The 23158-nt window shown below is 37.8% G+C and overlaps 1 protein-coding gene across 1 annotated transcript; it reads right to left on the bottom strand.

Moving 5' to 3' along the window:
- Positions 1-414: 414 nt before the first annotated feature.
- LOC128694756 (ADP-dependent glucokinase) lies at positions 415-22505 on the bottom strand. Its single transcript, XM_070095672.1, has 10 exons — positions 22286-22505; positions 19971-20167; positions 16019-16209; positions 13821-13920; positions 13390-13526; positions 9560-9723; positions 5756-5862; positions 4290-4464; positions 3749-3880; positions 415-652 (listed from the first exon to the last, which is right to left on the bottom strand). Exons 1-10 carry the CDS (start codon positions 22418-22420, stop codon positions 557-559), a joined length of 1434 nt encoding a protein of 477 aa, XP_069951773.1. The 5' UTR covers positions 22421-22505; the 3' UTR covers positions 415-556.
- Between the last annotated feature and the right edge of the window lie 653 nt (positions 22506-23158).

Below are 23158 nucleotides of genomic sequence, written 5' to 3'. Positions count from 1 at the left end.
ACTACCGTCCTGCCAAGTGACTGTAAAACGAAAGCCTGTAATTGTTTTACATGATGGTAGGATTGCTGGTGTCCTTTTTTCTGTCTCATGAACATGCAAGATTTCAGGTACGTCTTGCTACTTCTACTTACACTTAGGTCACACTACACATACATGTACAAGCACATATATACACACCCCTCTGGGTTTTCTTCTATTTTCTTTCTAGTTCTTATTCTTGTTTATTTCCTCTTATCTCCATGGGGAAGTGGAACAGAATTCTTCCTCCGTAAGCCATGCGTGTTGTAAGAGGCAACTAAAATGCCGGGAGCAAGGGGCTAGTAACCTCTTCTCCTGTATATATTACTAAATGTAAAAGGAGAAACTTTCGTTTTTCCTTTTGGGCCACCCCGCCTCGGTGGGATACGGCCGGTGTGTTGAAAGAAAGAATATATATAAAATATTTTATAACCACTTATTTTTAATCTTTTAAAATATTTTACATACTGGTAAATACCTTTAAACTGAGAATTTATAATTCCTATATCTTGTTCCACACCATAATGATTAAAATATTTTATACCTGAAGAACTAACCCAGCAGCAGATATATTGTCACCTCCACCGGCTGTGTGACGAACTGATGTACACACCAGAACGGGAGCAATGCACACCTGTGGAGGAAGTCACGGTCAAGCAAATCTTAGTGTAAAATTACATTTAAAAAGCAACTGAACTTGATTCTGATCACTATAAAGAAAATTTCAACACACCAGCTCTCTCCCACAAAGGCAAGGTGACCCAAAATGAGAACCAAAAGTTTTTCTTTTTACAGTGGACCCCCGCCTTACGAACGCATTGGGTTACGTTAAATCTGCCATATGAAGCATTTGAAAGCAAAAATTTTGCCTTGCATCACGATAAAAAAACTCGCCTTACATGATTCATCCAGGACGCGTCCTACGTGTGGCCTCAGCGCCAGTGTTTACAAGCCAGCCAGTGCGGTCGCATCTACGCATACATTCGGTACATTATATATTATCCCAGTGTTTTTAGTCTTTGTAACTGCAAAATAAGTCACCATGGACCCCAAGAAAGCTTCTAGTGCTATCCCTGTGGTAAAAAGGGCGAGAATTAGTATGGAATTGAAAAAAGAGAGTGAGGAAATGCGTGGAAAGTGGGTTGAACTGCAAACCTTTACGGATGAAAATCACCCTGACACAGCTACTGCAAGCCGTGTTGGCAACCTGTTCAATGACAATGTTATGGCCCATTTTAGGAAAGTCTTAAAGGAATGGGAGGTACAGAGCTCTATGGACAGATTTCTTGTGCAACAGAGGTCCAATGACTCTAAAGCTGGTCCTAGTGGCATTAAAAGAAGGAAAGTCTTCTTTCTTTCAACACACCGGCCGTATCCCACCAAGGCGGGGTGGCCCAAAAGGAAAAACGAAAAGTTTCTCCTTTTACATTTAGTAATACACCTACCATCTGACTTACGACCGAGTTCGGTTCCGAGAAACCGGTCGTAAGTCGAAATGGTCGTAAGTCGAACTTTACTACTGAATATCAACAAAACATTTTTGTAAAGACTTTATTTTATTGTTTTATTTTGGTATTTCATGTTTTTCTTTACTTTTTATGTTGTTAGTACTGTATTTTATACTGTAAGGTTTAGGATAAACACTGTGTACAACACAAATAGTTGTTTATTCCCCAGAAATTTGGCATAAAAAACCCGGTCGTAAGTCGAGTGGTCGTAAGTCGAGCAGGTCGTAAGTCGGATGGTAAGGTGTATATACAGGAGAAGGGGTTACTAGCCCCTTGCTCCCGGCATTTTAGTCGCCTCTTACGACACGCTTGGCTTATGAAGGAAGAATTCTGTTAAGAAGGGAAGTAACCCCAGAAAAAGACTTGCTACCTAAAGTCCTAATGGAAGGGGATTCCCCTTCTAAACAATAACTTCCACACTCTCCCCTCCTCCCATCCCATCAATCATCACCAGATCTTCAATAAAGGTAAGTGTCATGTACTCTATTCTTAGTAGAGTAGTAATTGTGCATGTCTTCTTCAGTTTGTGAGTATTAAAATTAATATTTAATGTGGTAAAAAAAAATTTTTTCATACTTTGGGGTGTCAGGAACGGATTAATTTGATTTCCATTATTTCTTATGGTGAAAATTAATTCGGCTAACGATAATTTCGGCTTACGATGAGCTCTCAGGAATGGATTAATATCATAAGGCGGGGGTCCACTGTACATGTAGTAATTTATGCAGAAGAAGGGGTTACTAGCCCCTTGCTCCCAGCATTTTAGTCGTATCTTGCAACACTCATGGCTTATGGAGGAAGGATTCTTTTCCATTTCCCCATGGAGATGAGAGAAAGTAAAGTAGAACAAGAGCTACTAAGGAAATAAAAGACAACTCAGATGGGTGTGTATATATGTACACATGTGTAGAGTGACCTAAGTGTAAGTAGAAGTAGGACGACTGAAAAAAGAAAATAAAGATGAAGTAACTAATGTTTCACTATATAGGGAAGAGAGGATGAATGGTATTGGGAATGGCACCTCATCTTTCATACAACCTTCTTCTTCTTCTTTCAACGTACCAGCTGTATCCCACTGAGGTGGGGTGGCCCAAAAGAAAAAACTCAAGTTTCTCCTTTTCTTTCTTTCTTTCAACACACTGGCCATATCCCACCGAGGCGGGGTGGCCCAAAAGGAAAAACGAAAGTTTCTCCTTTTACATTTAGTAATATATACAGGAGAAGGGGTTACTAGCCCCTTGCTCCTGGCATTTTAGTCGCCTCTTACGACACACATGGCTTATAGAGGAAGAATTCTGTTCCACTTCCCCATGGAGATAAGAGGAAACAAACAAGAACAAGAATTAGAAAGAAAATAGAAGAAAACCCAGAGGGGTGTGTATATATATGCTTGTACACGTATGTGTAGTGTGACCTAAGTGTAAGTAGAAGTAGCAAGATGTACCTGTAATCTTGCATATTTATGAGACAGACAAAAGACACCAGCAATCCTACCATCATGTAAAACAATTACAGGCTTTCGTTTTACACTCACTTGGCAGGACGGTAGTACCTCCCTGGGCGGTTGCTGTCTCCCAACCTACTACCTACATACAACCTTCTACTGCCACTAAGCTGTATAGCCCTTGTGGCTTAGCGCTTCTTTTTGATTATAATAATAATCTTTCTTTCTTTCAACACACCGGCTGTATCCCACCGAGGCGGGGTGGCCCAAAAGGAAAAACCAAAGTTTCTCCTTTTACATTTAGTAATATATACAGGAGAAGGGGTTACTAGCACTTTGCTCCTGGCATTTTAGTCGCCTCTTACAGCACGCATGGCTTATGGAGGAAAAATTCTGTTCCACTTCCCCATGGAAATGAGAGGAAATAAACAAGAACAAGAATTATAAAGAAAATAGAAGAAAACCCAGAGGAGTGTGTATATATATGCTTGTACACGTATGTGTAGTGTGACCTAAGTGTAAGTAGAAGTAGCAAGACGTACCTGTAATCTTGCATATTTATGAGACAGACAAAAGACACCAGCAATCCTACCATCATGTAAAACAATTACAGGCTTTCGTTTTACACTCACTTGGCAGGACAGTAGTACCTCCCTGGGCGGTTGCTGTCTCCCAACCTACTACCTACATACAACCTTCTACTGCCACTAAGCTGTATAGCCCTTGTGGCTTAGCGCTTCTTTTTGATTATAATAATAATACCGTCACTAAAACATACCTCAACTTTCCCATCATCTTCAATCCAGCATGACACAGGCTGTTGAGTGTTAAATATGACTCTGCCAGCACCATTAGCTTTTGATAAAGTGAAACCTTCATCCATCAGCATACGAGCATTGTCCAGATTTATCTGTAATACCAATAAAGATGATTTATATACTGCTCTTGTACTTTGAAATTTTAATTTAAAAAATTCCCATACAGTAATTATTGTAAAGTATTTTTTTATTACTTTACACTGCTAATTTTTTTTTATAGCCAATATAACTCACTCCCACACGTACTTTTCCTTGAAGGTGTCAGTAATCACAGTTATATATTTACCATATTTTATGTAAAAGACTATATTTTATCTAAAAGACCATTTTATCAAAAAGACTCCTCTATATGGTGCAATTTTTTGTAAATACGAATGAAAATACATAAAGCCTTACTATTGTGCACTATTCAATTTTGGATGCACTTTTCAATCTCATCTACCAAAAATATGTGCTATATAGAATGTTATTTGATCATAGACAGGAAATAATTTTCTTTACCTCAGGTTTACCACAAACATGTCGATTAGCTGTGAGAGCAGCTTTAGTAGCAGCAGCAAGTGTGTTGGTCCAGGCTGAGTCCTTCCACACCATGATAACTTGGTAGGCTAATGTGTGCAGGTGCAACCTTGTCAACCGACGCCGTCCTCCCTCCTCTGGTGCTGCTCTTAATTGCCTGCAATTATTCACTTTGATTATTTTTTTTTTAAATAAACTGACTGTCTCCTACTGAGACAGGGTGACCCAAAAAGGAGAAACATTTTCATCATCACTCACTCCATCACTATTTTGCCAGAGGGATATTGATACAACAGTTCAAAACTGCAAATGTCCCTACCCCTCCTTCAGAGTGCAGGCACTGTACCTCCAGGACTCAAGTTTGGCTAACCTGTTTCTCTGAATCCCTTCATAAATGTTACGTTACTTACACTCCAACAGCATGTTGTCATAAAAATCATTTACCTCCACTCGCTCCTATCTAATATACTTACGCACACTTGCTGGAAGTCTAAGCACCTCACACACAAAACCTCCTTTACCCCCTCCCTCCAACCTTTCCTAGGATGATCCCTACCCTGAATTTATAGAAAAGAGGACAATCATATTGCCTATTTCACTTCTTAGGCAGGATATAATGAATTCCTACACTCATCTTAAGCCATTTTTATCCCTTCAAAAATAAGAAAAAAAAATCTGGAAACCATTTAATATTGTATATTTTATTTTAAAGCTTCACATTCATATTACGGTATTTGTATAATATTTTTTCTGTGACTTCTTAGTTGGAATGTATAATTTATTTTTCTTGCCACACTGGCTGGTTCCCAACAAGAAACCAGTCAAAGAAGGAAACAGATTTTACACTACACTTAAGAATTTTTGTTTCAAACTCAATGGCCATCTCCAGCCAAGGCAGTGTGACCCAAAAAAGAAAATGCATTCACCATCTTTCATTCAAACACTGTTTTTCCTGAAGTATTGACATCACACTCAGATTATCAGCCGACTGCAACATACCGACCCTTCCACATTTCAGGCACCTCCCTTCCCACAAAATCAATTTATGTAGTGTCACTTTTAAGAGGATTTACTGTAAATCCTAACCATTAAAAACTTTAACAATGTGCAATGTGGTTCATCAGTGACAGCTCCAGGATGCATGCAATGTTACCTAGTAATCACCAGTATGTATGGTACTATCTCAATACCCATTAATGCATTATAGAATATGGTCCCTGACACTAGCTCAATACCCAATACCATATACATGATAAGCATTTTTTTTACACCTTTTAGAATATATATAGTGGATGTTCACTTTCTGAGTAACTCATCCAACTTTAAGACTCTTAGAATAAAAGTTGAATAAGGTTCAAAAGTGTCTACAAGTAAGTCAAATTAAAATATGAGATGGAAATATCTGCTTGCTATAGCTTTAGTGCCATGTACAAAACAGGAACTCTTACTGGAAAATTTCACGCATCTGGTCAAGCACCACAGCTACTCGAGGATTGAAGTCCGACACTAAGCTCACATTTCCATATTTCATCATATTGTAGAGGTTTGGCAATTCCTGGAATTATTACAAAAGTAAAAATGTAAAACACCATAAATAAAGTTACTGAGATTTCCATAAACAAATTATGTTAAAAATCCTTTTACTTAATTTCCTGTAGATGTTCTTTCAAACATCATAGTCATAGAAATATATAACAAGAGAGGAGAGATTGATAAGCAAAGATTAGAATTACTATAGACAATACATTAGGGCTCAAATCATTCATTGTAGGACAATACAGTATAGGAGGACCCCACTTATTCGCCACTCTCTTGTTGGTGTTCCAACTTTTCGTTGGCTTTTAACCGAGTCACTGTTCATTATGTTCGGTGCTTTTACTGTTTTTTCCGTTTTTGAACAACAGTTGCATAAGGGAAGCACGACTGGTGCCGTATTTTAAGGTAGGTATTGTATGTACTGTGCATTTATTTTACTTTTTTTTATGTTTTCTATGCCTAGCTGTATGGAGCCTTTAATATATGATAGTGTAAACACATTATCAGGTATTTTAGACACATTCAGTGCTGAAAAAACTTTCTCTTCCACCCTCCAGCAATTTTCACTCATCACATGGGTTAAGAACCTAAGAGCCTTACAAATGGGGCCCTCCTCTACTTCAATTTACCATATGGTAACATTACCTCCACCAATTCACCCAGGGGCTCAGATATGAGTCCTGTGCTTGGCATCTGGAAGACACTGAATAACCCTTAGTTAAGAAATATTAATATTATTCATGAGCTGGTCACATAAATCAATCTTGCTCTTTTCTGCCTAGTTTTTTAAATCCTATCTGAGAGACAAGGACTGGAGTGGTACAAAGGCAAAAAGGAAGATCTTAGCCATGAAATTCAATGTTATGCACCATTTTGAAGACATGGGGAAGTGGAACAGAATTCTTCCTCCGTAAGCCATGCGTGTTGTAAGAGGCGACTAAAATGCCGGGAGCAAGGGGCTAGTAACCCCTTCTCCCGTATAAATTACTAAATTTAAAAAGAGAAACTTTGTTTTTCTTTTTGGGCCACCCTGCCTTGGTGGGATACGGCTGGTTTGTTGAAAAAAAAAAAAAAAAGATTCTATCAGGGTGGCCTCAGGCTGGGAATTTAAAGGGGACATCAAATGCACATGAAAATAAGAAAATAAGAAAAATTTTTGGAGTGAGCTAAACAAGTTAAGAAAGCCTAGGGAAAATATGGATTTGTCAGTTAAAAACAGAGTAGGGGAGTTAGTAGATGGGGAGATGGAGGTATTGGGTAGATGGCGAGAATATTTTGAGGAACTTTTAAATGTTAAGGAAGAAACAGAGGCAGTAATTTCATGCACTGGTCAGGGAGGTATACCATCTTTTAGGAGTGGAGAAGAGCAGAATGTAAGTGTGGGTGAGGTACGTGAGGCATTACGTAAAATGAAAGGGGGTAAAGCAGCTGGAACTGATGGGATCATGACAGAAATGTTAAAAGCAGGGGGGGATATAGTGTTGGAGTGGTTGGTACTTTTGTTTAATAAATGTATGAAAGAGGGGAAGGTACCTAGGGATTGGCAGAGAGCATGTATAGTCCCTTTATATAAAGGGAAAGGGGACAAAAGAGACTGTAAAAATTATAGAGGAATAAGCTTACTGAGTATACCAGGAAAAGTGTACGGTAGGGTTATAATTGAAAGAATTAGAGGTAAGACAGAATGTAGGATTGCGGATGAGCAAGGAGGTTTTAGAGTGGGTAGGGGATGTGTAGATCAGGTGTTTACAATGAAGCATATATGTGAACAGTATTTAGATAAAGATAGGGAAGTTTTTATTGCATTTATGGATTTAGAAAAGGCATATGATAGAGTGGATAGAGGAGCAATGTGGCAGATGTTGCAAGTACATGGAATAGGTGGTAAGTTATTAAATGCTGTAAAGAGTTTTTATGAGGATAGTGAGGCTCAGGTTAGGGTGTGTAGAAGAGAGGGAGACTACTTCCCGGTAAAAGTAGGTCTTAGACAGGGATGTGTAATGTCACCATGGTTGTTTAATATATTTATAGATGGGGTTGTAAAGGAAGTAAATGCTAGGGTGTTTGGGAGAGGGGTGGGATTAAATTATGGGGTATCAAATTCAAAATGGGAATTGACACAGTTACTTTTTGCTGATGATACTGTGCTTATGGGAGATTCTAAAGAAAAATTGCAAAGATTAGTGGATGAGTTTGGGAATGTGTGTAAAGGTAGAAAGTTGAAAGTGAACATAGAAAAGAGTAAGGTGATGAGGGTGTCAAATGATTTAGATAAAGAAAAATTGGATATCAAATTGGGGAGGAGGAGTATGGAAGAAGTGAATGTTTTCAGATACTTGGGAGTTGACGTGTCGGCGGATGGATTTATGAAGGATGAGGTTAATCATAGAATTGATGAGGGAAAAAAGGTGAGTGGTGCGTTGAGGTATATGTGGAGTCAAAAAACGTTATCTATGGAGGCAAAGAAGGGAATGTATGAAAGTATAGTAGTACCAACACTCTTATATGGGTGTGAAGCTTGGGTGGTAAATGCAGCAGCGAGGAGACGGTTGGAGGCAGTGGAGATGTCCTGTTTAAGGGCAATGTGTGGTGTAAATATTATGCAGAAAATTCGGAGTGTGGAAATTAGGAGAAGGTGTGGAGTTAATAAAAGTATTAGTCAGAGGGCAGAAGAGGGGTTGTTGAGGTGGTTTGGTCATTTAGAGAGAATGGATCAAAGTAGAATGACATGGAAAGCATATAAATCTATAGGGGAAGGAAGGCGGGGTAGGGGTCGTCCTCGAAAGGGTTGGAGAGAGGGGGTAAAGGAGGTTTTGTGGGTAAGGGGCTTGGACTTCCAGCAAGCGTGCGTGAGCGTGTTAGATAGGAGTGAGTGGAGACGAATGGTACTTGGGACCTGACGATCTGTTGGAGTGTGAGCAGGGTAATATTTAGTGAAGGGATTCAGGGAAACCGGTTATTTTCATATAGTCGGACTTGAGTCCTGGAAATGGGAAGTACAATGCCTGCACTTTAAAGGAGGGGTTTGGGATATTGGCAGTTTGGAGGGATATGTTGTGTATCTTTATATGTGTATGCTTCTAGACTGTTGTATTCTGAGCACCTCTGCAAAAACAGTGATAATGTGCGAGTGTGGTGAAAGTGTTGAATGATGATGAAAGTATTTTCTTTTTGGGGATTTTCTTTCTTTTTTGGGTCACCCTGCCTCGGTGGGAGACGGCCGACTTGTTGAAAAAAAAAAAAAAAAAAAAATCAAATGCACAAGACTTTTCCCTCAAAATTCACGAAAGCCAAAAGAAATACACCTACCATCTGACTTACGACCGAGTTCGGTTCCGAGAAACCGGTCATAAGTCGAAATGGTCGTAAGTCGAACTTTACTACTGAATATCAACAAAACATTTTTGTAATGACTATTTTATTGTTTTATTTTGGTATTTCATGTTTTACTTTACTTTTTATGTTGTTAGTATTGTATTTTATACTGTAAGGTTTAGGATAAACACTGTGTACAACACAAATAGCTGTTTATTTCCCAGAAATTTGGCATAAAAAACACGGTCGTAAGTCGAGTGGTCGTAAGTCGAGCAGGTCGTAAGTCAGATGGTAGGTGTACTTCTAATATTTCTATTACAGTATTTCCAAGGATAACTAATATTAATTACTAAATAGAAAGGCACTATATAATAATACTGGTAAACAAAATTAACATTTACCTGCTCATTCATTCCAAGAGAATCAGCATATGGAATAACATGCTGGATGAGACCAGTCAGAAGATCTGTGTCTGTAAATGAGGCCATTTCAAAATGGATTCGCGAACTAGTAGAAAGTGATGTCATTTGGTCTCTTACAGCTTGCAGACGTTCCTCCTGCACGCCTGAGAGATGAGAAATAATATAGTTTCAAGTATGTATTACATCATTTATATATGAGAATTTTTAAGAAAAAAAAATGGGTAATAAGCAACTGCAAAAGGTACAATATAGTGAACTGTAAAATAATAATATACATTTTTTTATTATTATTATCACACCGGCCGATTCCCACCAAGGCAGGGTGGCCCGAAAAAGAAAAACTTTCACCATCATTCACTCCATCACTGTCTTGCCAGAAGGGTGCTTTACACTACAGTTTTTAAACTGCAACATTAACACCCCTCCTTCAGAGTGCAGGCACTGTACTTCCCATCTCCAGGACTCAAGTCCGGCCTGCCGGTTTCCCTGAATCCCTTCATAAATGTTACTTTGCTCACACTCCAACAGCACGTCAAGTATTAAAAACCATTTGTCTCCATTCACTCCTATCAAACACGCTCACGCATGCCTGCTGGAAGTCCAAGCCCCTCGCACACAAAACCTCCTTTACCCCCTCCCTCCAACCCTTCCTAGGCCGACCCCTACCCCGCCTTCCTTCCACTACAGACTGATACACTCTTGAAGTCATTCTGTTTCGCTCCATTCTCTCTACATGTCCGAACCACCTCAACAACCCTTCCTCAGCCCTCTGGACAACAGTTTTGGTAATCCCGCACCTCCTCCTAACTTCCAAACTACGAATTCTCTGCATTATATTCACACCACACATTGCCCTCAGACATGACATCTCCACTGCCTCCAGCCTTCTCCTCGCTGCAACATTCATCACCCACGCTTCACACCCATATAAGAGCGTTGGTAAAACTATACTCTCATACATTCCCCTCTTTGCCTCCAAGGACAAAGTTCTTTGTCTCCACAGACTCCTAAGTGCACCACTCACTCTTTTTCCCTCATCAATTCTATGATTCACCTCATCTTTCATAGACCCATCTGCTGACACGTCCACTCCCAAATATCTGAATACGTTCACCTCCTCCATACTCTCTCCCTCCAATCTGATATTCAATCTTTCATCACCTAATCTTTTTGTTATCCTCATAACCTTACTCTTTCCTGTATTCACCTTTAATTTTCTTCTTTTGCACACCCTACCAAATTCATCCACCAATCTCTGCAACTTCTCTTCAGAATCTCCCAAGAGCACAGTGTCATCAGCAAAGAGCAGCTGTGACAACTCCCACTTTGTGTGTGATTCTTTATCTTTTAACTCCACGCCTCTTGCCAAGACCCTCGCATTTACTTCTCTTACAACCCCATCTATAAATATATTAAACAACCACGGTGACATCACACATCCTTGTCTAAGGCCTACTTTTACTGGGAAAAAATTTCCCTCTTTCCTACATACTCTAACTTGAGCCTCACTATCCTCGTAAAAACTCTTCACTGCTTTCAGTAACCTACCTCCTACACCATACACTTGCAACATCTGCCACATTGCCCCCCTATCCACCCTGTCATACGCCTTTTCCAAATCCATAAATGCCACAAAGACCTCTTTAGCCTTATCTAAATACTGTTCACTTATATGTTTCACTGTAAACACCTGGTCCACACACCCCCTACCTTTCCTAAAGCCTCCTTGTTCATCTGCTATCCTATTCTCCGTCTTACTCTTAATTCTTTCAATTATAACTCTACCATACACTTTACCAGGTACACTCAACAGACTTATCCCCCTATAATTTTTGCACTCTCTTTTATCCCCTTTGCCTTTATACAAAGGAACTATGCATGCTCTCTGCCAATCCCTAGGTACCTTACCTTCTTCCATACATTTATTAAATAATTGCACCAACCACTCCAAAACTATATCCCCACCTGCTTTTAACATTTCTATCTTTATCCCATCAATCCCGGCTGCCTTACCCCCTTTCATTTTACCTACTGCCTCACGAACTTCCCCCACACTCACAACTGGCTCTTCCTCACTCCTACAAGATGTTATTCCTCCTTGCCCTATACACGAAATCACAGCTTCCCTATCAAGGAAATATTCAGTTATCAATGATTCCTGGAGATGGGAAGTACAGTGCCAGTACTCTTAAGGAGGGGGTGTTAATGTTGCAGTTTTATAACTATAGTGTAAGCATGCCTCTGGCAAGACAGGATGGAGTGGATGATGATGGAAGATTTTCTTTTTTGGGCCACCCTGCCTAGGTGGGAAACAACCGATGTGTTAATAAAAAAAAAAAAAAATTTGAAAAACTTAATGAGAAATTAAATATATTTACTCCTTTCATTTATGAACTTTGCTACATGACATGTAACCTTTGAATTTATTAAAACAGTACCATAGTTAATATTTCCTAGAATGAAAATATTTAAAAAACTAAAAGTCACTACTAATATATATACGTAAATTACACATCTTATACATATACCCAAGTATAACCTCATAGCGTACATGTGTCCACTCTTGCTTTCTTGCCAAAAAAATCTTTTATTTCTTTTTCACATATCTCATGTATAAGACTATCTTAGTTTTGAGGGACTTTTAAAGGCTTCAAAGGGCTCTAATACAAAATATATTCTAGCCCAAACAAGTACAAAAGTACTGAAAACAAAGAAAATAGTGCCAATCCCAAAAACTTCACAACATTTTTAACAAAAACAAAAAAATCATTAGCCTGAACACTTGATAAACATCAAAATAAAGAATCACTACAGATATCCCAGGTTATAATACAAGTAGAAGGAAGAAGCCATTTTTCACAACATTCATAAATCTGTTATTCTTTTATTTATCTGCAGTATATTACATATATTGAGGATAACTAACTTTAACCTAAGTGAACCTAACATAAAACAACTTAACCAAATGAGGGAGGATTAGAACTTTAGCTGGTCTGACCAGGTCTCAATGGAGTCTGACCAGGTATACCTCAAGCCCATCTAGGGCTACCTGGAGCCTGACAAGGGATCCCTTGAGCCTGACCAGTATCTCTGATGTCTGACCAGCACAAATGAAACTACTTAATATTATGAACAAAAAAGGCACAATATCATGACTGGAACAATACATAAATAACCTGCACATGAGAGAGACAAGCTTTAGAAGATGTTTCAGTCTGTCTTAGACCATTTACAGTCACACTCAGTCCAAGTTGGACCAAAACATTGTCATAAGCTTCTCTCTATGTGTGGGTTTTTTGTGTACTTAATAATATCAAATTTATTTGTGTATTTAAGGTGGAACATGCTTACTGAGGTATTCTGCCTTTCATGTACAAAAGAAATAGGAATCTATATATATATATATCTATATATAAGGATTTCAACTTCTCAAAAGTATTAGTCATGAATAGGTTGAACCCCTCCTACTTGCTTGCTCAAAAACTTGATCTTAAAACCTTGACATATACTTGAGTATGTATGGTATTAAATACAATCATAATATTGTGAATGGAACATTTCACAACCCACAATTATAAGTGGAAACCGAAAGTTTAGGGCAGTCTTGGATCAATATCAAGTCTCAATTGTTCCTTGATAAATGTCCAGACCAGAATGGAATGTACAGTATCTATAACTAACATGCAAAGTTGGTTGTAGATACCAAGTAATCATCATTCTTCAAATGTAGCATATACACAAAGTAGTATAGTACAGTATTAAGATAATACAAAATACACAAATAAAACTACAATAAATGGCATAACTACCAGGAGGAAAAGGAAAATTATCCATCATTTGTAGTCCACCAACCACAAAAAGGTTTGGCTTAAAAGCTTCCAGTTGCCCACCAAAATCTTCCACTGTGCTTAAAACGGGGTTGTTATCGTCACTATGTATGATAAACCTGCAATAAAAATGTAATTTGTAATTGTCACTGAGTATGATTAACCTGTAAGACAAATACAAATTTTTAACTTTTTCAGTGAAAATCAAAATTTTTTTCTAGTTCTAAAGCTTAAAGTTGTATTATTTGCATTACTATACTCGCATCTCTCTTTCTGAAATAGTTAGTACACACTTATTGACAGACAACTAAACAAAGTCACTGTGAATATTTTTCTTCTATGGCTTACCTTGCCTTCGCAAAAAGTGGCTAGTGTTATAAAAGTGCATCCATGTGTATGTTAAACAAACAAACCTGTTAGCTCGAGGAGCCTGGTAGGTGCCCCAGCTTTCCCCGGCCTTGTACTCTATGATGAGGTGGATATCTTCATCACTTTCTGTTTCATCACCTCTAACTGATGTAAAAAAAGAACAAATTACAATATTTACCTAAGTTATCCCCTAGGGGTATTATTGAGGATCAGAGAGATTTCCTCTAGAAATTCCAAGCAATTTCTGGAATGACAGAAATCTGGATATCTCATTCTGGTAAGAAAATAAGGAAATCTGTCACATTTCTTTCTTTCTTTCTTTCAACGCACCGGCTGTATCCTACCGAGGCGGGGTGGCCCAAGAGGAAAAACAAAAGTTTACCCTTTTAAATTTAGTAATATATACAGAAGGGGTTACTAGCCCTTTGCTCCCAGCATTTTAGCCGCTTCTTATGATACACATGGCTTACGGAGGAAAAATTTTATTCCACTTCCCCATGGAGATAAGAGGAAATAAACCAGAACAAGACCTAGTAAGAAAATAGATGAAAACACACACACACACACACACACACACACACACACAGAGAGAGAGAGAGAGAGAGAGAGAGAGAGAGAGAGAGAGAGAGAGAGAGAGTGAGTGAGAGAGAGTGTGAGAGAGAGAGAGAGAGTGTGAGAGTGTGAGAGAGAGAGAGAGAGTGTGAGAGTGTGAGAGAGAGAGAGAGAGAGAGAGAGTGTGAGAGAGAGAGAGAGAGTGTGAGAGAGAGAGAGTGAGAGAGAGAGAGAGAGAGAGAGAGAGAGAGAGAGAGTGTGAGAGAGAGAGAGTGTGAGAGAGAGAGAGTGTGAGAGAGAGAGAGTGTGAGAGAGAGTGTGAGAGAGAGAGAGAGAGAGTGTGTGAGAGAGAGAGAGAGAGAGTGTGAGAGAGAGTGTGAGTGTGTGTGTGTGTGTGTGTGTGTGTGTGTGTGTGTGTGTGTGTGTGTGTGTGTGTGTGTGTGTGTGTGTGTGTGTGTGTGTGTGTGTGTGTGTGTACATGCTTGTACGTGCATGTGTAGTGTGACCTAAGTGTAAGTAGAAGTAGCAAGATGCACCTGAAATCTTGCATGCTTGTGAGACAGAAAAATGACACTAGCAATCCTTCTTCTTTAAACAAATCAGCCATATCCCACCAAGGTAGAGTGGTCCAAAAAGAAAGACAAAAGTTTCTCTTTTTAAATTTAGTAATTTATACAGAAGAAGGGGTTACTAGCCCCTTGCTCTCGGCATTTTAGTCACCTCTTACAACAAGTATGGCTTACGGAGGAAGAATTCTGTTCTACTTCCCCATGGAAATAACAGGAAATAAACAAGAACAAGAACTAGTAAGAAAATTGAAGAAAACACAGAGGGGTGTGTATATATATATGCTTGTACATGTATGTGTCCTACGTAGTAGGTTGGTAGACAGCAACCGCCCAGGGAAGTACTACCATCTTGCCAAGTGAGTGTAAAACGAAAACCTGTAATTGTTTTACATGATGGTAGGATTACTGGTGTCCATTTTTCTGTCTCATAAATATGCAAGGTTTCAGGTACATTTTGCTACTTCTACTTACACTTAGGTCACACTACACATACATGTACAAGCATATATATACACACCCCTCTGGATTTTCTTCTATTTTTCTTACTAGTTCTTGTTCTTGTTTATTTCCTCTTACCTCCATGGGGAAGTGGAACAGAATTCTTCCTCTGTAAGCCATGCGTGTCGTAAGAGGCGAGTAAAATGCCAGGAGCAAGAGGCTAGTAACCCCTTCTCCTGGACATATTACTAAATTTAAAAGGAGAAACTTTCATTTTTCCTTTTGGGCCACCCCGCCTCGGTGTGATACAGCCGGTTTGTTGAGAGAAGAAGAAGACATGTATGTGTAGTGTGACCTAAGTGTAAGTAGAAATAGCAAGACGTACCTGAAATCTTGCATGTTTATGAGACAGAGAAAAGACACCAGCAATCCTACTATCATGTAAAAATTCCAGGCTTCCGTTTTACACTCACTTGGCAGGACGGTAGTACCTCCCTGGGCGGTTGCTGTCTACCAACCTACTACCTACTCTGTCACATTAATGGATTTATAAGACATATGATAGGATGTATACAAGAGCAATGTGGCAAATACATGTATATGTAATAGGTAGCAGGTTATTAAAAGTAGTAAAGAAATTTACACTACAGTATTATTAATTATGAACAATGAAAATAACTCACCAATTATACTAGGATGAACTTTATTCATTATATAAGAGCTACGCTTGGCTGCAAGAAGCACTTTGGCCCCTTCCAAAGCAAATCTTGAAGCCATCACTGGAGCATTGCCCCCCAGGGCAGAGTATGATCCAGGTACGGCTTCAGCTGCTGCCAAAATCTCATTGAAAAGAGTTTTATTTCCCACATATCGCCTGTGAAGCAAGAGTATACAAATGTATACCGTCTATGAGGTAGTAGTATGCATAATTTATAATAATATCCTTGAATTTTCTGAGAAGCAAATTTTGGCCTTGAAATGAGTGAATCAGTGTGTGCAATGGGGGTGTGCTGCATTAAAAAATCCTGACCTATGCAGTGCATTATGGAAACAGCTAACCTCTAACTCTGTATTTATATTAAAACAGGAATTTGAGGCAATTTTTAGGGCGATTTTTGTGACTTTGTTGGCTGCTTCTTGGTGCCAGTAGATAGAACAAAAGACATGTTAGTGAAACTGAAAAGGTGTTGGTTGGTTTAGGACTGCAAGGGACCTGAAATAGCCATTAATATGGAGGAAGCAATCAACTTTTGAAGATTTTCCTAGAGAAGAATAGGGAACACTTTGCCCCAGTCTGTTTGATGGGTTTTCATTAGGTCTGCTTCGGTTACTGTGAGCCAAATAAACCATAACCAAGCATTCTTGGTTATGGTTTATTAACTGAGAAATATCCAAAAACTATTTTTTGGTGTGTTTTATAGGAGAGATCTGGGGATGTAATTAGTGAACAGAGGAAAGGTTCCTGTAGTGGCTGGAATGCCTATTTATATATTTGAATTCATTGAAAATAGTGGAAATATAAACACAAATGCAGTATAATGTGATCCTTTATTGACTACGTTTCACCCACACAGTGGGCTTTTTCAAGTCACAAACAGAACTACCTGGGGTGGAAGGAACGCGAGTATTTATAGTCCGGTTCAGAATGCTGAGGTCAGGTGAAGAATGCTGCATCTGATGATGTACCGAGTGGGGTTATAGAGTCTAAAAACTTGGGTAGCTTGAAAAGGAGATTGGATAAGTTTTTAGACTCTATAACCCCACTCGATACATCATCAGATGCAGCATTCTTCACCTGACCTCAGCATTCTGAACCGGACTATAAATACTCGCGTTCCTTCCACCCCAGGTAGTTCTGTTTGTGACTTGAAAAAGCCCACTGTGTGGGCAAAACATAGTCAATAAAGGATCACATTATACTGCATTTGTGTTTATATTTCCATTGTGTTGGTATTTTATACCATTTATTTCCATTGAAAATAGTATAAAATTTGCCAAGTTACCAACTTTCAGGCAATTTATAGCCTAGTTCTGATAGTTGAGTGGGCAGTTCATTGAGGTCAAAAGATAGTACAGAATGCATATTTGCTAGTATGTCTTGGACTGGTTTAAGCTCTGGAATAGACCAAAAGATACCACAAATTGTGCAAAAAGATTGTCTACTGTTTCAGAAGAATTTTTTTTTTTTTAAAACTTGTGATCACAGAAGGGGCTTTGAATTTGATGAGCACAGACAATTTAAGCATTCAAAAATAATGTTCAAGGGGATTCTTTATGCAACAACTTGCAATTACAACCTAAATAGAAAACTGTCATATTATTTACAATAACCAAATTAATTCTTGTAATTGTGAAGATTTTTCACAGTTATAAGGATTAATTTGGCTGTTGAAAATAATGGTAGTTTCTTATTCAGACTGCAAAAAAACTACGTGGAAAACAGCCTGTGTGTTAAAAAAAATTGTGTACATCACTAATCAGTCTAATCTGTTTTAACTGAATGCATGATACCTAATCTTCTCCCATGTTATGACAATTACATTAAATGACTGAACGTCACTGATCCGGCACTAATTTCAGCAATACTATGGAGGGAAATGGTACAGGTGGGCCATCACTGATCCAGCAATCACTAATCCAGCACCCTACAGGTCTTAATGATGCTGGATTAGTTATGGTCAATACTATACATGAGAAGACCAAAGTGACATAAATATTATTAACTACTGTACATTTTTAATTTTGATAATTTTACAGATAGAATATTACATAAATTCTGTGATACAATTGTATTCTAAAAATTAAATAATAATAGGAACTATAAGAAATTATTCAAACATGATATTATTAGGGTAAATCACAAGCATGATATAAATTATATACTTATTTTGTGATAATATTGATAAAATTATTGATTTACACTAAGACATATAGAGAAAATACAAAACCTCCTTGTGTTGTAAAAACCTGAATGCTAATGTATATTTATGGCATACAAAATAGATGTCTATTATGTAAGGACAATGATGCTCTACTTCAATATGTGCCAAATTGAAGTAAAATGCTATGAATCATGAAATCAATTATGTAACCATTACAATCATTGTTACCCATAACTTCTCCATATGTTTAAGTGTCAACTTAAGAAAATGGGATGTGACAGACATGCCAGCAAATATAAGAGGATTGAAGACTATGAGCTATTATTTAAATATTTAAATAAAAGGTAGATTATCAAAGAGATAGAATTTGGGACAAAAACTGTTGTACATGCTGCATAGTATACCATACCAGTGAGACCTACAGAGTGATCGTTAGATTTATTATCTTTTGTTTTACTAAATACTTTTAATAGCAATGATAGTTCAAGGAAAATTTAATTAGGAAGTGAACAGCATCAATCCATTCCATTAGGTAAATGTTAGCAGTTATAATCTGTTTAAAAATCAAATACAGCAATAATAATAAATATACTGTATATATATATGTATATACAGTACATGCATACATATATGCATTTCAAGACTGCAAAATAAACAACCAATCCTTTATAAAACCTCATTGCAGAAACACTATTACCTGTACTTTTCAAAGAAGCTTGCAAACAATAAAAACTACATGTCAATGCAATCTAATACAAACAGCACCTACCACAGAGCAAATTATAATGTTACGACTTTAAATTCTTTGAACCACTCTGTGTTATAGGTAAGCCATAGTAAAACTGCATGTCAAAATTTAATAACAAAATTTACACTAAGAAAATAAGTAGAACACATCTGAATTTACTGTATGTATGATCCATACACTGGCAGTGAAAGTATGGCACTACTTAGCAAAGAAGTCATGAGTTAGGTTATATTATTGGTAAAGTTTTGTCATGCATGGTATACACTACCCCTTGATGATGATGTGTGCCTATCACTTGTTCTTCTCCTTAAACTGCAACAGAAACTAATATGTAAATATACAGCATCATATTTTCAGAGAAGTATCATGTGTGTTATAAACATATGAAAAAAATATTCCAGGTTAATTCATTTCAACAGGAAGGGACATTCTCTAGATAACATCTGGAAGCTGTACACAGAAAAAAATACCATGAAGTACTTGTACAACCACTCCGGCCTTCAAGTAGCACATGCAATATTTAAAGGAATACAGTGCAGCAATTCTTGCACAATCAAAGCTAAGATCAAAATTTAACTTTATTTATTCTTTATTAAGATATCAAACCTTGGACAACCTGAAATAGCTTGTACTGCATTTACGTATGGGCAACCACCTGTAACTACCAGTAAACTGCATAAATAGATAGCTTATGTCTTGTAGCAAAGATACAGAACCTACATACTGTAGTAGATATAATAATAATAATAATAATAATAATAATAATAATAATAATAATAATAATAATAATAATAATAATAATAATAATAATAATACAAATAAAACAATAATAAACACTGTATTAAAACAATAAATGATGCATTAATAATAAGAGAACAATTGTATAAAACAATAATAAAGAACACTGTATTGTATCTCAAACAATAAATGATGCATTAATAATAAGAGAACATCAATATACTGTATTGTATCTCAAAATCAATTAAAATACATTACAATACTCACTCGGCAGCAGATCCTGCGGTATAAAAGAGGGCATACATTTCTTTGAGCTGTTTCATTGAGTCTATACGATTGAAGTGTGCGGTACGCTGTGGAGGAGTCATAACGCCCATCAAATCTGAGCCCTGCACAAATATATCCTTACATGCTCCATAGCCAACAGCAATGCGCACCTCACCTACCGAATGTTGCTGCTCCACCTGTTGATAATGAAGGAGAGTTAGACTCTAGTACTGACACTAACAATACTGACAACTGACACTGACAACTGACAATGACGCTGACAACTGACACTGACAACTTACACTGACAATTTACAATGACAACTGACAAAGACACCTCGCAATGACAACTTAACTTAGGATAACCTCGTCATTGACAACCTAACCTACGATAACCCTCGTTACTGACTTAATCTAAGATAACCCTCATCATTGACAACATAAGATAACCCTCGACACTGACAACATAACCCTCATCACTGACAACATAAGATAACCCTCGTCACTGACAACATAACCCTCATCACTGACAACATATAATAACCCTCGTCACTGACAACATAAACCTCATCACTGACAACATAACCCTAATCACTGACAACATAACCCTCATCACTGACAACATAAGATAAGCCTCGTCACTGACAACATAACCCTCATCACTGACAACATAAGATAACCCTCGTCACTGACAACACAACCCTCATCAATGGCAACATAAGATAACCCTCGTCACTGACAACATAACCCTTACCACTGACAACATAAGATAACCCTCATTACTGACAACATAACCCTCATCACTGACAACACAATATAACCCTCGTCACTGACAACATAACCCTCATCAATGACAACATAAGATAACCCTCATCACTGACAACAACCCTCATCACTGACAACATAAGATAACCCTCATCACTGACAACACAAGATAACCCTCATCACTGACAACATAACCCTCATCACTGACAACATAAGATAACCCTCGTCACTGACAACGTAACCCTCATCATTGACAACATAAGATAACCCTCGTCACTGACAACGTAACCCTCATCACTGACAACACAAAATAACCCTCATCACTGACAACACAAGATAACCCTCATCACTGACAAGATAAGATAACCCTCATCACTGACAACACAAGATAACCCTCATCACTGACAACATAACCCTCATCACTGACAACATAAGATAACCCTCGTCACTGACAACATAACCCTCATCACTGACAACATAAGGTAACCCTCGTCACTGACAACATAACCCTCATCACTGACAACACAAGATAACCCTCATCACTGACAACATAACCCTCATCACTGACAACATAAGATAACCCTCATCACTGACAACATAACCCTCATCACTGACAACATAAGATAACCCTTGTCACTGACAACATAACCCTCATCACTGACAACATAAGATAACCCTCATCACTGACAACATAACCCTCATCACTGACAACATAAGATAACCCTCATCACTGACAACACAAGATAACCCTCATCACTGACAACATAACCCTCATCACTGACAACATAAGATAACCCTCATCACTGACAACGTAACCCTCATCATTGACAACATAAGATAACCCTCATCATTGACAACACAAAATAACCCTCATCACTGACAACATAACCCTCATCACTGACAACATAACATAACCATCATCACTGACAACATAACCCTCATCACTGACAACATAAGATAACCCTCGTCATTGACAACATAACCCTCATCACTGACAACATAAGATAACCCTCATCACTGACAACACAAGATAACCTTCATCACTGACAACATAACCCTCATCACTGACAACATAAGATAACCCTCATCACTGACAACACAAGATAACTCTCATCACTGACAACATAACCCTCATCACTGACAACATAAAATAACCCTGATCACTGACAACATAACCCTCATCACTGACAACATAAGATAACCCTCATCACTGACAACACAAGATAACCCTCATCACTGACAACATAAGATAACCCTCATCACTGACAACACAAGATAACCCTCATCACTGACAACACAAGATAACCCTCATCACTGACAACACAAGATAACCCTCATCACTGACATTATTATTATTATTATTATAATCAAAAAGAAGCGCTAAGCCACAAGGGCTATACAGCCTCATCACTGACAACATAAGATAACCCTCATCACTGACAACACAAGATAACCCTCATCACTGACAACATAAGATAACCCTCATCACTGACAACACAAGATAACCCTCATCACTGACAACATAAGATAACCCTCGTCAAGTCACGTCACCTCCAACATAGCCTGGAGTACATCTTGAAGTCGTTCTCGCAGCAGCAGAGAGTCCCCATCATTACAGCTGTACCAGAAAGCAGCGAATATGACAGTAACAGAGAGGACATTATTGAAGAAAGTGAGAGTGTCCATGACAGCAGTGCCGGTGCCACAACTTGCCCAGCCAGGGTAAACAACCCATGCCAAACTACGTCATCAAGTCAGCCTCACACACGGAGTAATGTTATCTCGTGATATACATCTCTAAAACAAAGTAATTGCTATATTCTCGAACTTTTTCATATATAATTTGAGTTCTAGCTTTAATCTAGACTAGTTTATGATAATGTATTCTCTACTAAGGTTTATTTTTCAATTATAATATGCTTGATAAGTTGAGACTGACTTGATTGGGGCCAACCAATTCACTACTGTTTTTGCTATCACTGATAACATTCTCATTCCACGTGTTCATATATATGGACAATATGTGAATGTATTTCTGTGAAAAATGATAATGTTACTTTCATTATAGGTGAAATATTACAAACCTATTGAAAAATTATCTCCGAGCTTATAAAATCAATGCAAATGCAGTAATATTTGTCATGTACATTATTTAATTTTATTGGCATAGGTTAAGTCTACATAATGTAATATTTATGTTCCCCTAACATCTTGTGTCATCAAGACAATTCTTCTTTTTTCAACAAACCGGCTATATCCCACCCAGGCGGGGTGGCCTAAAAATAAAATCAAAAGTTTCTCATTTTAAATCAAGACAATTGTATTTTTTTTATTTTATGTAAGCAAAGCCTAAAATAAAAATTATTAATAAATTTCTTTCACTTTCCATAAGTCAATATGTTTTCTGTAGTGTGTAAAGAGGCA

This window comes from Cherax quadricarinatus, chromosome 51 (assembly GCF_038502225.1).
Source record: "Cherax quadricarinatus isolate ZL_2023a chromosome 51, ASM3850222v1, whole genome shotgun sequence".
Lineage (NCBI taxonomy): Eukaryota > Metazoa > Arthropoda > Malacostraca > Decapoda > Parastacidae > Cherax > Cherax quadricarinatus.
Note: the sequence above shows the minus strand (reverse complement) of the source record. Positions and strands in the feature narration are given on the sequence as shown.

Bases quoted from the DNA above. Each gene is read 5' to 3' on its own strand.
- LOC128694756 (XM_070095672.1), bottom strand. From the start codon at position 22,420: ATGGACACTCTCACTTTCTTCAATAATGTCCTCTCTGTTACTGTCATA. The intron at 20,168-22,285 runs GTGACGTGACTT...CATTATCAACAG, and splicing joins TACTCCAGGCTATGTTGGAG to GTGGAGCAGCAACATTCGGT. The intron at 3,881-4,289 runs GTAAAGAAAATT...TTGGTATTACAG, and splicing joins ATGTTTGTGGTAAACCTGAG to ATAAATCTGGACAATGCTCG.